Here is a 17,054-nt window from a genome sequence, read left to right on the forward strand (position 1 = left end):
AAAGAGAGAGAGGATTAAACTCAAGCACTGTAGTCACAGTCACAAACACAGCCTGGTTTTCCTGCTTTTGCTTCCCTCTTTTGCTGGATACACATTTCAACTTCCGCAGAAACACGCAACTCGATTCTCTTTTGCTTTCCAGACAGAGACTGTGAATAAATGCAATACAACGTGTGAAATGGTGTTTGCTGGGTGTGAGGCTGTCCAAGAGCCAGTGTTTAAGGCGGACGTTGAGTGTCTATGTGCATGAAAAGGCATTTTGCGTGGGTGTGTGCGTGTGTGTAAAAGCGTGCATTTGTTGGGGGGCATTAGCCCTCATCCCCAAAGGGTTTGGATGACATGCTGTCTGGGCAGGCCTGCACACATCTCTTGATTAACGGAAAGCCCATTTCTGTTTCCATGCTGTTAATTAATCAGGTCGTTAAGAGCAGTGCTTGTTATCTATCTACCTGCTGCAGAGTGCACAAACGCAGCAATGTATTGACACAAACACACACTCACACACAGGAAAGAGAACTGCTGACTGTATCTGAAGTAGCCAGTGCACCTTTCTGCTTCTGAGGACCCCAATTAATATTCCTTAAAATATCCATGCACTTGTGGATAGATATATAAAAAAAAAAACAATAAAAAAAATACACAAGAGGAAAAGAAATACTAATTAACCAGGCATGGCTTTTAATTAATGTGCAGGTGTGTGACTATCTGTGGACTTGTACAGTACACACACACACAGAATAAGATGAGCAACAAACTTCTGCCACACGCTGGGATTAACTAGCCAATTATACACTCTATTTTTCCTGCTGAGCTGTAACACTCACACACACTCTTTGCGCACACACACATACACACACACAGTTATTAGTGCACCGCAGATGGACAGGAATTAAAAGATATTCACCATCAGTGGGGCTCTAGACTAATATCAGTCATGTTCCAGCATGGGGAAAGATGCCCACAGAAAATAAATTGAACAGGAAGGAGTCGGGTGTTCCAGGACTATGTGCGCACTTGTGTACTTATAATAGCTGTCGTGAGCGGTCATGACCAATATCATTATGATATACGTGTGTTAATCTAGTTATTTGCACCCAAATATGTAGTAGTTACCCAAGTAAGTCAGTAGTTAAAAATAATAACACATTTTTTTAATTAATGCTTCCTGTCTTTGAGGATATCCTTTAAAGGAAAATGTGTTTAATAAATACACAATAATAATAACACTAATATATACATTATTGATATAGACTATTAATAATAATTATAATATGTATTATTATTTTGATATTATTTATCATTTTAATATAATGATAATAATAATAATAATAATAATAATAATATATTATTAATAATATTTAATATGTATTATTATATTATTTAATGAATTATAAATGTTTATATATATAAACATTATATATTATATATATATATATATATGATATATATCTATATATATATATATATATATATATATATATATATATATATATATATATATGTGTATGGATACATGCATACCCACACACATAGTTAAAATAAACTAAATAAATAATATATAAGAGTATCATGTATCTAATATATAGGGCTAATATGTAATTTTAAGAAATCATAAGTGTATATTTATGTATTTATTTTATTCAGATTTATTTATATTATTATTCTAAAGACTGCAAAAGGTTTTAAGCTTAAGGTTTATTTTAGGGTCAAAATGTATAGACATTACATGAAGTTTATTTGAAAACTATAGAAACCTATAGTAAATGTTTGTGTACACATGTGAACTCACATTTCTGCGTGGAAAGGTGGTAAGCAATTTGAACTCGTCGGATGGGTAGCCCTTGGAGGCAACAAAATCAAACAGAACCTGGAGTTTACAGCTCCCCAGGAACCGCCTTTCCAAGAACTCTCCGCTTGGCGTTCGGATGCGCAGCTTGCTGATTGGCTCTCCATCGTCCTCTTTGGGCTCTGGTGGCAGGGCCTGCTCCAATGAGAGACGGATAGCCTGCGCAAGGGACAACAAAACGGTAACATTACAGAAAAATAATAGATATGTATCTCATGAACTAACAGCTTTCAATATGAAGATTTAAAGCTTACTGAATATTAAAATGACTATAAAACCACATAATTGTACCACATAATATATATGTGTATATATGATCAAATGAAATTGCAGCACGCAAGTCACACGTCAAAGGTCCTACATTTAATGCTACATCACAACTTGAACGTGCCACCAAAAAACAACAAAAATCTTTCCATTTTGCACGTCATAGAAAAATCACACTGTAAAAAAAAAAACGCGTCAAAAGCGAGGGATGGGGAGGGGAACGGTGAGAAGGCGCATACACTTTTAAAGAGAACGAGCGAAAGTGAGAGGGAGAGGTGAGGGAATTGTGCCATCTCTAGTGACATGGAGCATGACCTGCCGCTCCTCTGGGCTTTTCAACTCCAGCTTGTTGTTCCTGTTGTGACACTGGGCAGCATATGCTGTGACAAAACACGAAGGCTTTATTTACACACCATAATGCAATTATATTTCATCAAAGTGTACAACAGTAGCTCATTAGCAGCAGGTGGCTTGTGTGAGCGCGTGCCGGCCCTGCTCCCTTAGGTAGGGGCCACACTTAAAAAGCCCTCTGGGGGCCGACCGGCGTCTCTCCCCAGCCCTGCTCGAGATGTATGTGTGCACATTTGTGTCTGTGTGTTTCCTGGTCCCTGTGCACAAAAGGCACTAAGGAGCATCCTTTTCACTGCGCTAAACAAACAGAGAGTGTGTGTAGCACCTGACGGCAGAGAATAATGACATCACCACTCCCCCTCGGCCTTTCATGTGCTGTCTGGGTCACAAAAGAGTCCAAATCACAGAGCATTTCCCCTCTCTACTTCTCTATACACTTCTGCTGATTGTTTCCCTCCAGTGTGCCCATTGTTGCCACAGACCCACCGAGGTGCTGTGGTTTGGGTGTGTGCAAGGGTGAGCGTGTGCTTGGATAGACTCCAGGTGGAGAGCATCTTACAGCCTTGTTTACACACACACAATGTCACAAAAATTACACACAAGAAGAAACTCACAAATACATGCATGCAGCCAAACTGCAACAGCTGCTGAAAATCACAGAAAAATCTAATCTTTCACTTCAAGAGCAAGAGGTTAATCATGATTGTTTGTGAATCCAAGGTGCAGGAATCGAAGATATGTCACCCGTTTCACAGCTTGGAGATTCACATCCAAAGGCGTCACCTTTAAACATGGAAGGGGGAAAAACAATGGTCATTTGGAGTTTGGCGCATGTGATTTTATCAGTATAAACGTGTGTGTGTGTTTCAAGCCTCTTCTGCCCTTGGGTTCATTACAGACAGCAGATGAAGAACTTCAGACCCCGCTCTCATTAAAACACAAGGCTGCTGCGGAGTTAACATCTCAGACAAACACAGCACTGAAAACAGACCTGACACAATTACTTCGCCTCCAGGCCATCTTTGTGTTTACCTCTCCACAATATGCCTCATATTAAAAGCTTTGTCCAAGACGAGCATTAAATTAAGCTAAAGTGAGCTATTGTGGGGTATCGTATGTTTGAGTGTCAATACTGTAGCCTACATCCTGACATGAATGATACCATGGCAATAAGAGATTGCCAGCTTGCAAACTAATAACATGCTTTTGTTGAAGCCTAAAAGTGACAAATTATCTCATATAGCTGTTTCACCTGAGCTGGTCCGTTTAATATGAATAAACAGTGACACTGGTGTGGCGGCTTTTTATTTTTGGTGAGCAAATATCTCATTAAAAAGAGTGTGTGGGGAACTTGTAAGAACACTAAATGAACAAGTACACTTCATGCTGCAAACTGCCTTTAGAAAGAGCGCTAGACCACACCATCTGTAATACATTTGAATGTCAATATGGTGGTATTGTATTCTGCTGATCAGCTGATATGGAATGGGTATATTTGCTTACTCCTACATCTACAGGTGAGATTTAACTTTGCGTGACACTTTTTGATGCTGTCTTTGTGAGAGTGTCAGTGCTTTGACGTGCACCTGTCGTTTTGTACAGCTCGTATACGGGGAAATGGCGCAAACACTGCAGGACACAGGCAGATCACAAATATGTATGTGATTTGTGTAACAATGTAAACTGTGTTTGATGAGAGTGGTTACAACAGGACATGAAGCTTTATGACTGTCACTGCTGTTTGTCATCTTATGAGGCATGAAATCCCATTTAAGTGACGTTTAGACTATTTAGAAACATTAAATGTCAACGTGAGTGAAACTGTCAGGGTTAAATTTGGGCTTAAAGTGCGGGTGTCATTTTTGTGTTCATTTGTGCTGCTTCATTGGATGAGAAAGAGTGGATTTTAAATATTTAAGATGTTTTCAAAAGCATTAATGGCTCCTTTGAACCAATTAGCTGGAACTAACTGGTAAAGCAAAGTAATAGTAACATAATGCAGGAAATCAGTTATATCTGGCAAACAAACAAAGCTTCACTAGGCTCTACACAGAATAAAACAAGGAAACTAAACTTCTGTGAACTCCAGTTCGTTTACAAGGTAGGATCATGATTACATGGCTTGTATCAGGCAACTTTGGAAAGGTGAATTATTTAGGGTCTCAGATTTTCTTTGTTTCACCATCCCTTGAGCTTGACATATAAACCGTGTTATTGAAACAGTCACCAAACCAGTGAGATTCCAAGCAAACCTCACCTCTCGTTCCTCCTCCTGCTCTTTTCTGATTCGCTCTTGACGGACTTGCTCTGCCTCTTCTCGCTCTTGTGCTTCTCTCTGAAAATAAAATAAAATAAAATAAATCAAATTAACTAGCTACATACTATACTAAAATACCTAATAAGAAATTTACATAAACATTCAACAACTATATATTTCATTATACTTCTAAATTAACTAGCTACATACTATATTCTAAATTAAATTAAAATAAACAGAAAAGGAAATTAAATATCTTGCCAAACCTTTTTACGGTCAGCTTCCAGAGACAAACGATAAGCTTCATCCTGTTCTCTCTTGACCATTTCTCTGGCTTCACGTTCATCCTGAAAGAAAAACGTGGGTGAATAAAACTAATGTCATGAACTAATCATCTAAAATTAGAAAAACGTTTAGAAAAATGTTTAATTTCTGAAATGAATATGAACATTAATATTTACTTATTTTAATGTATTATAAGTAATGTATTATGTATTAAATACATAAAATAAACTTGGAAATAAACAACAGATTTTGCTAAATTAAAGACATAATAATAATAATAATAATAATAATAACAATAATAATGTTTCAAAATAAGTAAATAAACACCATGGATAGAATTTAATAAATTAGATTTATTTTTGCTCTATTTTTTGGTAACTAAGTGGACACCGACCATGTGAACTAACTACTTATTGAAACTTTTTAATTGATAATATAATTAGGAAAAATAATATAGCTGATTATATAATTAGGCATATTTCTAGTAGTCTCAGAATTTATTTCTATTATGACTATATTTCTATTATCTGCATCCTATACCAGATAGCCAATAAGAGCATGTCTATCCAGATAACAATCCCACTGGATCTTTGACGTATGAGATGGTTCCTCGTCATTGTCCGCAGTAATGGCCACATACTGAATACTATTGTATTGTTGGACACTCTAACTGGGGACGACTGAAAGAGTATCTTATAGAAGTGAATGCATGGAGTTCCTCTACATACAATGGACAGACTCTTTTATTATTGTGAGTATGTGTGTGTGTGTGTGTGTGTGTGTGTGTGTGTGTGTGTGTGGATGCTGTTTGTTAAGACCCAGCTGCAGGTCTACCTACTGAGACTGAAGACTGTGAATAACTACTGTTGCTTTTGTGCAGTCAGGCTCGTGCGATTGTCTGCGGCTGCTTTTAAGACTAAGGGTCTTTTCTCATGGCTGGACTTTGTGTGGAAATGTGAAAGAGTTGTGACTACACAGAGCAGAGGAGAAGAAAAGGAAGGATAGAGGAGAGAAAGGAGGGATAGAGCACAGAGGCTGATCAAAGGCGAGATACATCCTCAAATTCTATTCAAACGAGCTCTAAAAGAGTGTGTGAAAACCATGTTGTGGTATAGGAAGAGCTTGTAGGATGATGTGTGTGGTTCTCTATTCGTAAAGTCAGAACACTGAAACAATTCAGGTGAACTGAGATTACAAACAACTGGATCTTTTATCTGAGAGCTGGAAATAAGAACAATTATACGGCGACTTTTCAGAACACATTGTGCTTTTGAAGAACTCCTCTTAAAAGGCAAAATCTCTCAAAAGGACTTTCAAAAGCCACTGTTATAATAAAGCAAATAGTCATGAGAGGCCATGTTTTAAACTGAATTTGCCATAGATAAGTGTTGTTAGATACAAGGCATGTCAATGGAAACCTCTTAAGGTTAGAATTGTAATGGCCTCTCATGTTTTACTGGGTTTCTGAAATGGCAAAAACAAACTTATTATGACAGAATAATTACATTTATTTTTGCTGAAACAAAACAACATTAATGGTAGCTATTTTTTCCAGCAGGTATTACAGATCATTATCCTAACTACATATAAAACTGCAAATAAGTTATGTAAAGTAAAATAAAGTTTAGGTGTTGTGACTGGTCATCATGTAGACATACAAATGTATAATTTATAGTACAAAAAAAAAAAAGTGTGTTGTGACTGGTTATCATGCAGATACACACATTTACAACTTACAGTACAATTTATAGAAAAATAAAAAACACTGAAAACAGTTAAATAAACATTAAAATAAAATAAAAAAAAATGTTTAGGTGTTGTGACAGGTCATCAAAATGGCCATAAAATTTAGTCTCAGTTACAGTAAATTCAATAAAATGATGCCCCTGACTAGCAAATTCAAGTAGCAAATCATAATTCATGGTTGTCATGCAAGCTAATAAAATAATATTAATATCTAAGTATAATGACAAATATATAAGTTCTTTTTAAATTAAAAAATGTATAAGTAGTCCAACCTGATTATCTATTTACTCCGTTTGCATCCTTCTACATGAACACAGTAAAACATTCTTTCAATGCTTGTCAAAAAGAAACAAAGACCAAGATGAAATATTTAAACAGGATGAGTAAAGAGTGTGAAAGCTTTCTTCCATGTTTTTTCTCCCTGTTACACTCTACATACAGTGAGTCAGTGCCATGACCTTTACTAGAGTTAATGGAGCAGGTGTATAACTATTTTACCCCTGACTGCACAACCTCAGGTCATGGCACTTACAAACACAGAGGAACGCTGGTGTGATTGTGGTGGATGAGTGTGGGCTGTCTGGATTTGCCTGTTGATCCAGACAGTGTATGTAAGGGGTGTACGTCTGTCCATACAGACATGGACAGACACACAGGTCACTATGAGTCACCTGACTGTACAGGGTAGGGATGATACACACACACACACACACACACACACACAAGGACATTTTGGTTAAGGACTTTAAAGGGCAAACCTAAACTGCCTCAAATGGCAGGCTGTTAGTGGTGGCACAACAACAAATGCTTTCAAACACTCCCACACATTTCTAAGGTGGCTCACTAATTTGTGTACAAACACAAGTTTAACAAAGGGTTTGGATTCGAACATCACACCCATGATTTGAAATGTACTGTTATCACCAGCAGTTCACCTAGCTGCACTTTAATCAACATATTCATATATTTATATATATTTTTTTTCTTTTAGTGAATGTGGAACATTCAGTGCAACCAGAGTAGTCCAACTCATAAAAAAATGATTCTTTTTGTTGAATCAAAAACATTTAATCCAACCAGAGTAGTCTTCATGCATTTGTGCATGAAGAAATTATTCTAATGAATCGGTTCTTTTTGTTGAATCAAAACATTCAGCACAACCATTGTAGTCTAATTCATGAAGATTACTCTTACAAACATTTTCTCTTTTTGAGCTAGTCCTTTTAATTAGTCCTTTAAAACTCAATTGCATAGTTTAGACTTAACTGAAATAAAATCTAATTAATCTGACATAAAGATGGAATCACAAAGCCTAGGGAGTAAATATCACCATTTTAGATTTGAGTAACTTTTAATTCTTTTTGCATCCGTTCACATCAAATTTCCTTCACAGCCAAACAGATTACAGCCATAAATTGCCACGAGGAGCAAACCATCAAGACGCTTCCATCAGAAACCCATCACCGTGTCAGACTTATTCAAGCGCTCTGACTGAGGGAAGCAGAAATTTCACAGTGTAATGGAACAGATACAAATCGAAAATAGAGTTTTTAACAGAACTTATTCATTGAGCCGGGCAGAAGGAGACTGAACGATACACTTTGAGTATAGCAAGTATTCTCACATTGAGACAACAGCAAGCACTATTGTGTTGCTTTTGTGATTAATAATTATTCAAAGCATCCCACGCAGGGGTGCGGACAGAAAAGAGAATGCTGGGATGAGGCAAGAAATGTCATGACTTATCAAATCATCGAGTCAATGTGCCGCAGGGGGACAGTAGCCTGTGTTTGCTGTCTGAATATTTCCCACCAAACCACAGACACAAACATTAACACATGCAGGTGAAGAAAGATGACTAATTAGCTCAACTCAAGTAAGTGTGGACAGACCCATCATGACATGTAACAAAAACATTAATAACTAGCGTTTTTAATTAGGCAGGAAGTTAATATCCACTTGAAAGTCGCCATAGAGCATACAGAGATCCACTATTAGGAATACACTTTCAGATATGCCACTTAAAAAGATTATTCACTAGCTTTCAGTCCATTTGAACAGATGGACACATCTTGTTTCAGCACTTTGTAAATGCATTTGTTTGCAGACCTAGCATTGATTTAAACAATCACATACTGCAGGCAGTCATGACACACCAAACTCGTATCCTGCCAGCTTTGTGTCGACTTCACAAGCACAGGCCACCGCAAGCTTACATTACACAGCCAGTGAATTGTGCTTTTTCTTCCATGGTTTGTCTGAAACCCAGACAAACACAGACACAGCCGGAGTGTCTATTCTTACCACTGTATGATAGGCCGACTCACATAAGTCAGACAATGAGTGGTCATCTGCCCCAACATGCCCCTTTTTGTGGCCTAAAAATATGACTCTGAATCTCCCTAATAAAAAGCACCTAATCAGTCTCTGGTGTAGTGAATCACAAGTAGTGCACACACTGCATAATTTTTGGAAGAACTGAGTTTATATCTTAGAATTTGCCCAAATGAAGCATCTCAGCAGGCAGAATAATTAGGTTGACTATTTTTGCTTCAGGTGCATGGCAATGAGGCCTTAAAATGCAAATTTTTTATTTTACCTCATCTTTGATGTCTTCTTGCTGCTGTGCTGAGAAGATCTCCATTGCGCCCATGAGTCTCATCATAAGCTCATCCACTGTTGTGTTGCCTATCACACATACAGAAAATAAACAACAATCAGATTGTAACAGACTTATCTAATTTTGCAGTTTTTCATACTTTTACTATGCATCTCAAAATGTTCCAATTATTATGAATGCAAACTAATGCCAAAAAGAAATACAACTTGAAATACAATACTAATACAAAAAAAATACAATAATCTAATTATGTACATTATAATTTAAATATTTAATAATTAACATTTAATTTTGTTCAATATTGTTACGTAATATTATTTAATTTAATATTATATGTATATATATATATATACAAACACATATATTTAATATAAAATTAAATAATATAAATCATACACAGATTTAAATCCAATAATTTTTGTTAAAGTGTTAATAAAAACTACAAATAATTTATTTCATCAAAATTACCCTTCGCAAGGAGCTTGATTGACAGGTGATCATTAACCTGATCAAACATAATGGCGAATCTGCCATTTTGTCCGACAAACAAACCAGACAGGAGAGTAGATTAACGTTGGTGGACTTGAACTTGAAAAATGATACCTTCTGATATTCATTCATGTTTATTTTGTGAAATAACCAGTAAAGAGGAAGAGATGGTTCGTTCACATGCTGCTTGAAATGAGGCGATACAGCGATCTGTCACAACACATTAAAGAGACACTGAATGGTATTTATTGTTTGAATTTAAAAAAACAAAAACAAAAAAAAGACAAAATTTGAAAGCTGACACAAGAGTAGCAAAAGTACCAATGAAAGCACCAAGGTTTTGGATGTAGCAACATTAACTAATGGATGTAGCTCTTTGCGAAGGGTCAATTGAGTAATTTGTCTCTCTAGAGATTACATAGAATCTAATGTAATCCTAAAAATAAAGTTTTAGAATTTTAGGGGAGAAATTTTTTTTTTTAGCTGGAAAAAAAAATAAAAAAAATAAAAATATAAATTAAATATATATATATATATATATATATATATATATATATATATATATACACACACACACACACACACCAAAATTGCACAATGTTTCTAATTAACTGAATGTACTTAGTGTTACCAATATAAATATATATATATATATATATATATATATATATATATATATATATATATTTATTTATTTATACACAGTGCTGCTTGAAAGTTTGTGAACCCTTTAGAATTTAAAAGTCCTGAAAGTAGACAAAGAGAACCCAATCAAACAAATGAGACAAACATTTTTTTGTCATTTATTCATTCAGGAAAATTATCCAATATTTCATATCTGTAAATGGCAAAAGTATGTGAATCTCTAGTATTAGCTGTAAATTTTATATTTAAATTAGAGTTTTATCTGTTCAGAGGTGTTTTCAATCAGTGAGAGGACTATCAGGTGTCATTGTCTGCCCTGTTCTATTTACACTGCGTGGTACGACTCGGCTCAGCACGGTACAGTACGGTTCGGCTTGGCACGGTTTGCGTTTCCACTGCAGTATAGTATCGCTTTAGAGTGGCCGGGATTATTTACATGTCATTATAGTTGACATGCCATGCCTCTACTGCCACGACTCCTACAAAAACTTTTTCATTCTGTGTCACCCCGTCAAGCTCTCGCTGGATCCATTCCTCTGCTATCAACGAGAGGAACGTCTGTACTTCCGCAACAGACAACAAAACTTTTTGGCTGTTAAAAAAAGGTGCGCTCGTTCAAAACAGTTGCGTTCGATCGTTGGCTGGCTGTGCTGATTTAAATCTAGCGGTTCTGTTGTGTTTGTGTTGCAAGTTCAGTGACGCAGGTAGTGATGATTCTCTCCGGCCAATCCATGATCAGCAGAGCTTACACGTCACGTTTTGGTAATGGTACAGTTCACTTGGAACCTCAACCGAGGTGAAACTAAAAAAAAGTACCAGGTACCAGGTACTATACCCAGTGAAAAACCACCCAAAAGTGAACCATACCGAGCCGTACCGTGCCGTACCATGCAGTGGAAAAGTGCCATTAGAGAACAGGGATCTATCAAAGTTTGATCATGTTTGTGGAAGCGTTTAATCACTCTGAGATCTGAGGACCTCAGAAAATGAGTTACTATTGCTCATCAGGCTAGAACATTTATAAAACCATCTCCACAAATCCACAGTCAGACAGACTGTGTACAAACGGAGGAAATTCAAGAGCACTGTTACTCTCACCAGGAGTGGTTGACCGACAAAGATCACTCTAAAAGCAAGACGTGTAATAGTCTCCGAGCTTGCAAAGAATATGTAGTTTACTTCAGACTGGCAGCAGTGTATATATAATATAAGCCAGAGGGCTATCTGAGAAATATTTTGTGGATGGATGAGACCAAAATAGAACTTTCTGGTCTAAATGCAAAGCATTATTATTTGGAGAAAAGAACACACTGCATTCCAGCATAAGAACCTTATCCCATCTGTGAAACATGGTGGTGGTAGTATCATGGTTTGGGCCTGTTTTGCTGCATCTGGGCCAGGAAGGCTTGCCATCATTGATGGAACAATGAATTCAGAATCATACCAGCAAATTCTAAAGGAAAATTTCAGGACATCTGTCCGAGAATTGAATCTCAAAAGAAAATGGGTCATGCAGCAAGAAAACAACCCAAAGTACACAAGACATTCTACCAAAGAATGGTTAAAGAAGAACAAAGTTAAAGGGATACTCCACCCCAAAATGAAAATTTTGTCATTAATCACTTATCAACATATCGTTCCAAACCTGTAAAGGCTTTGTTAGTCTTCGGAACACAAATTAAGATATTTCGGATGAGTGTCTCTCCATATCACCGCATGCTGCATATGCTCTTCTGTATCAGCGGCGCCACAAGGATGCGCTGTTTTCTTTCAAATCAAAGCTAAATACATGTAGAAACAGCGCATCCGTGTGGCGTGGCTGATACAGAAGAGCATATGCAGCATACAGTGATATGAAGAGACACAGAGGAGATTGTTGACAAAGGAATTGTTGAATAAAGTCGTTATTTTTGTTTTCTTCACTTACAAAAAGTTTCCTCGTCGCTTTATAACGTTACGGTTGAACCACTGATGGCAGATGGACTATTCTGATGATGTTTTTCATACTTTTCTGGAGCTTGACAGTGTAATTTACTTGGCAGTCTATGGGACAGTCTCAGGCCTCCCGGTTTTCATCCAAAATATCTTAAATTGTGTTCCCAAGACGAATGAAGCTTTTACGGGTTTGGAACGACATGAGGGTAAGTGATTAATGACAAAATTTTCATTTTGGGGTGGAGTATACCTTTAATGTTTTGGAACGGCCAGGTCAAAGTTCGGACCTTAATCCAATTGAAATGTTGTGGAAGAACCTGAAGCAAGCAGCTCATGGGAGGAAACCCGCCAACATCAGAGCTGGTTTTGGAAGGTGGGTTTGAGTTATTGGATGTCATTGTGCAGGACTCATCAAGAAACATTACCAGCAGTTATTGCTGCAAAAGGGGATCACACCTGATACTGAAAGCAAAGATTCACATACTTTTGTCACTCACAGATGTGTAACACCGGATCATTTCTCTCAATAAATAAAAAAAAATAAAAATAAAATAAAAAATAAAAATAATTAAAAGAATCTTTGTCTACTTTCAGTACTTGTGTGAAAATCTGATGATGTTTTGGGTCATATTTATACAGAAATATAAAAAATTCTGAAGGGTTCACAAACTTTCAAGCAGCACTATATATATATATATTATTTAATTAATTAGAAATGTTGTGCAACTTTGATCTGGTAGGCATTACATAAGGTCTACCAATGTCTTGACTGATGAAGTGTTACCTATAATTTTATTTGTAGTTCATTTAGATGTATATTTTACCTTGAATAACATTTAAAACTTCATTTGATGTCCGTTTGCCCATGACAATTAAAAGTAATGGGAACTGGTCAGTCTTGTACGTCCGAATGGTCTGTGCAACAACACTGCCAAAGTGCCTTGTACACATCGTGAGTAGTCTAGAAAGAGAGTGAGAGAAAAGAGAGAGAGTCAGTAATTTAAGTGGACAGTGGAGAGACAGCCAGTGAAACTCCGCTGAACAATCACTGAGTTTAATAAAAGTACACAGCTCATCATATTAACAGACTTTAAAACCAATTCAGCTCTCTGCTCAGAAAATGGTCCTTCTCCAAACACTCCCCTGGTCTGAATTAGTATTCAGTTCCCGCTGCACAAAATTTGATAGGGCAGAGAGGATTTCTTATTCCATTACAAAGACAGAACTTTAAATTAACGTTTCGCTGAAGGAAAAGGGTAGCAGGCAGACTGAGAGAGCTCGCAGTAAATGTCATAATATTAATGAATTGCTATAGAGCGAATGCAAATATAGATTAGCTTCTCTCTTCTTTTAATAACATCGGCTTTAATAACTGAAAGTAAAATAGAGAAAAGATGGAACATACTAGAGTGAGGGGCCATGACCAGTGTGGGAGGGAAGAAACGAAAAAGATGTGAGATTTTTTCAAACCAAATTTCACCCTGTTATCAGAGAACTATATATATATATATATATATATATATATATATATATATATATATATATACACACACACACCACACGTATATATAGTGTTGCATCAGAGGAGATGTGTGAGTACTTTTTACTATATTACTTGCACTTTAGGGTTATATATTCAGACCGGCATACTACCTATAATTTATGAAATATATTTAGTATTTAGTATGTATGTATTTAGTATGTATACTCTGTGCAGAAGTTATTCAGAATGCACTACATGGAATAATGTATTTCCAATTAAATGCAATCCACCATTTCCAATGTGATGAATAAAACAGTAGCAATGTCGATTGCAATCTCATCCTTTACTCATCACTTGCCATTACTAGAGTTAGTTAAGTTAAAGTTGAGACACAACATGGTTATTTTGCAGATTTATGCAAATAATATTGTTACAATGTAGCATAATGCAATTTAAAACTTTAATTTGTAGAATTAGTTAATTTAAAGCTTTGTGTTAACATTGTATTTGGAAAGTGTTATGGTGTCATTATATTTGGATATTGACTAGGATTATAAATATTGAATTATTGTGTTGATCAAACGTGACCGTTAAGACATTTATAATTTTATATTCAAAAAGTTTATATTTCAAATACATTTTCTATTCATCAAAGAATTGTATCACTCTTTCCACAAAAAATATTAAGCAGCACAACTAGTTTTCAACATTGACAATAATAAAGAATGTTACTTAAGCACCAAAGCAGGGTATTGATTGAATGATTTCTGAAGGATGGAGTAATGACTGCTTAAAATTCTACCTCTGGAACCCTATTTCTGTGCTCCGTTTAATAAACTTAGAGTAGCGTACTAAATATGTGCTACATGGTTAACAGAACAGAGGGCAATCTCTCTTCTGTGTTACTTGTAGTGCAGTATTACAGATGACTAGATTGCACAAAGCGGTTTCATTGGCAAAAAAATTAAACATCATACAAATAACACTTGTGTTTCCAGAGGTCCCAACAGGCATTGCAGTTGGCAGTTCATTGACACATCAGTGATGCGTAAAGAAGTCTTGAAGAATGTTAAGAGTTTTCAAAGGCCCTCAGGGGAGTTATTTTTGATTTTTTAGTTAGTAACACCAGGTGTTTCAACCATCTCATCATGAACGGCTTTGTAATTGGAGTGACAAGCTCTCATCTCCTTCTCAACCCTCACTCAAGTCACACACTCTTGAGTGTGTGAACCATAATATTTCTACATTGCCTTAACTGACAGAGGTGTGGCACAGTATCAGACCATCTGCTGGGGCCACAGGGCGTGCACTGCTCTATGACTGTTTCCCTGAGAAAACAGTTTCTCGATCACAATGATCATGATACTTTGCACATATGTGGAGTAGGGGTAAACAGTTTACTGTTTACTGTAACTGTTTAGGTAATTTTTGCTTTTTTTTTTTAATGCTATTTAAAAAAGAAAAAGAAAACAAAAAACCTCCAGTACACTAATGTATAAGGCTGGGCGATAGGAGCAAAAATTGATATCTCTGTATTTTTTGGCTGATTTGCGGTATATGGTAGCCTAAATAGCTCGGTACTTTGTATTTGGATTAAACAAATAAAGTGAATGTAATCATAGTAGAGAAATAAAACACAGATGCAAAACAAAAAAACGCTCTGATTGGTTGAACTCTTTATATTTTTCTGTTGCTTGTTTTGAATACTGCACGTGGACAGAGGTGTCACTAGATTTTTGCGTCATGACAAATCGTACCAGCGTACTTTGAGGTCAAAATGCGTAGCCGCTACCCAAAAGCGTACAGGTTGGCAGGTCTGCATGATTTGAGGTATCATTTACGTCTGTGGCAAAACAGGAAAAGTTACACTCCAAAGTGTTATACTTTGGATGAGGGATTTTGAAAACACTAAGCACATATCTAGAAACATACAGTAGCCTTGTGGACATCTCCAGCACTTTGGGCGACCAAGTTTGAGTGTTTCTTTCCTGATCCCACTCTACTATTGTTTCCTGTCTCTTCTCAATTGTTCTTTTAAATTAGGCAAAAAAAAAAAAGATCAATAGTAACAATAATGCCTTATAATATTTAATGGTGTGAATCTTTGGCTTGAGAACTGATTTGATTCACAGGTTTTCGATTTTGATACAAAATTAGATTTGATTAAGGAACAATTCAACTTAGTATTTTTAAAAATGCACCAATGCACCTTACTGGGCAGAAAAAGGAAAATAATAATAAAGACAAACTTTCTTCAGAACTCAGAATGAAACTGCTGCTGCTGTTGAGAAAAACAACAACTAAGTATTACATTTCAATTACTTTGATTGACAGCATTGTCAATAAATCAGCCATATGAATCATCTGGATTTGATGGATTGAAAAAAAAAAAATTATCTGCTAGAATGCACTGTCAAATTGTGACCTGCAGATTTTTCTTACTTATACCAGTAACAAAAAGCACCTGTAGCACCTGTGGGTGCTAATCACATTCACTCTAATTACATTTGGGCTCTGGATTAATGCACAATTATGCTGAGAGTCTATTTGATTGGTGTCAGCGATTAGCGATTCACAGGCTTCATTCACAGATTTGGCTTTGAAAAACACAGCCAGTCACCATCCACAATCACCTATCAGTCAGGCCTGGCTCGGGAGCGTGAGAATAAGGTGTGTATGTGTATGAGTATGTCAGCGTATAAGGATGTGGGATTGTGTGTGTGTGTGTGTGTGTCTCTCTCTGTTCGCATTATGAATAGCCCCAGATGTTGCCCGCCTTTAATCTGTGGTAGAAAGGCTCAGCTGGGGCAAAAAGCAGAAGGGGAGGGAGAGGGGTATAGAGGCAAGACTGGACTGAAGGAGCCCCTGCAGAAGCAGGTCACTAGCTGGTCTTTCTCTCCCCGTCCACTCCGGAGGGAGGCCTTTAGGGTGAAGCCTACTGGAAGGAAAAAGTAGAGGCCTGCTCAGAAGCAAAGCCTGCTGGGACCAATCAAGAATCCATCTGCTGCCTGACCAGCTTCTCCCTTTTTCTCTCTCTGTTCGTTTCCTTTTCTGGCCTTCAATCTTCATTTTGCTCGCTCCGTTTCCACCTGAAGCAATCTGGGATATAGCTTCGTACATTTTACTCAGT

At 36.6% G+C, this 17,054-nt stretch overlaps 1 protein-coding gene across 2 annotated transcripts in view; it reads right to left on the reverse strand.

Moving 5' to 3' along the window:
- The window catches only part of LOC109059289 (FAS-associated factor 1-like), a 67,355-nt gene that overhangs the window by 6,565 nt on the left and 43,736 nt on the right, over positions 1-17,054 (reverse strand). For both annotated transcript variants that reach the window (XM_042761921.1, XM_042761920.1), the window contains exons 14-18: positions 13,266-13,402; positions 9,352-9,440; positions 4,988-5,068; positions 4,722-4,799; positions 1,790-2,005 (exon numbers count right to left, since the gene is read on the reverse strand). In XM_042761921.1, the coding sequence (XP_042617855.1) occupies positions 1,790-2,005; positions 4,722-4,799; positions 4,988-5,068; positions 9,352-9,440; positions 13,266-13,402 (601 nt within the window). The remainder of the gene's footprint in view (positions 1-1,789; positions 2,006-4,721; positions 4,800-4,987; positions 5,069-9,351; positions 9,441-13,265; positions 13,403-17,054) is intronic.

Source organism: Cyprinus carpio, chromosome A8 (assembly GCF_018340385.1).
Source record: "Cyprinus carpio isolate SPL01 chromosome A8, ASM1834038v1, whole genome shotgun sequence".
NCBI classification, from domain to species: Eukaryota; Metazoa; Chordata; class Actinopteri; order Cypriniformes; family Cyprinidae; genus Cyprinus; species Cyprinus carpio.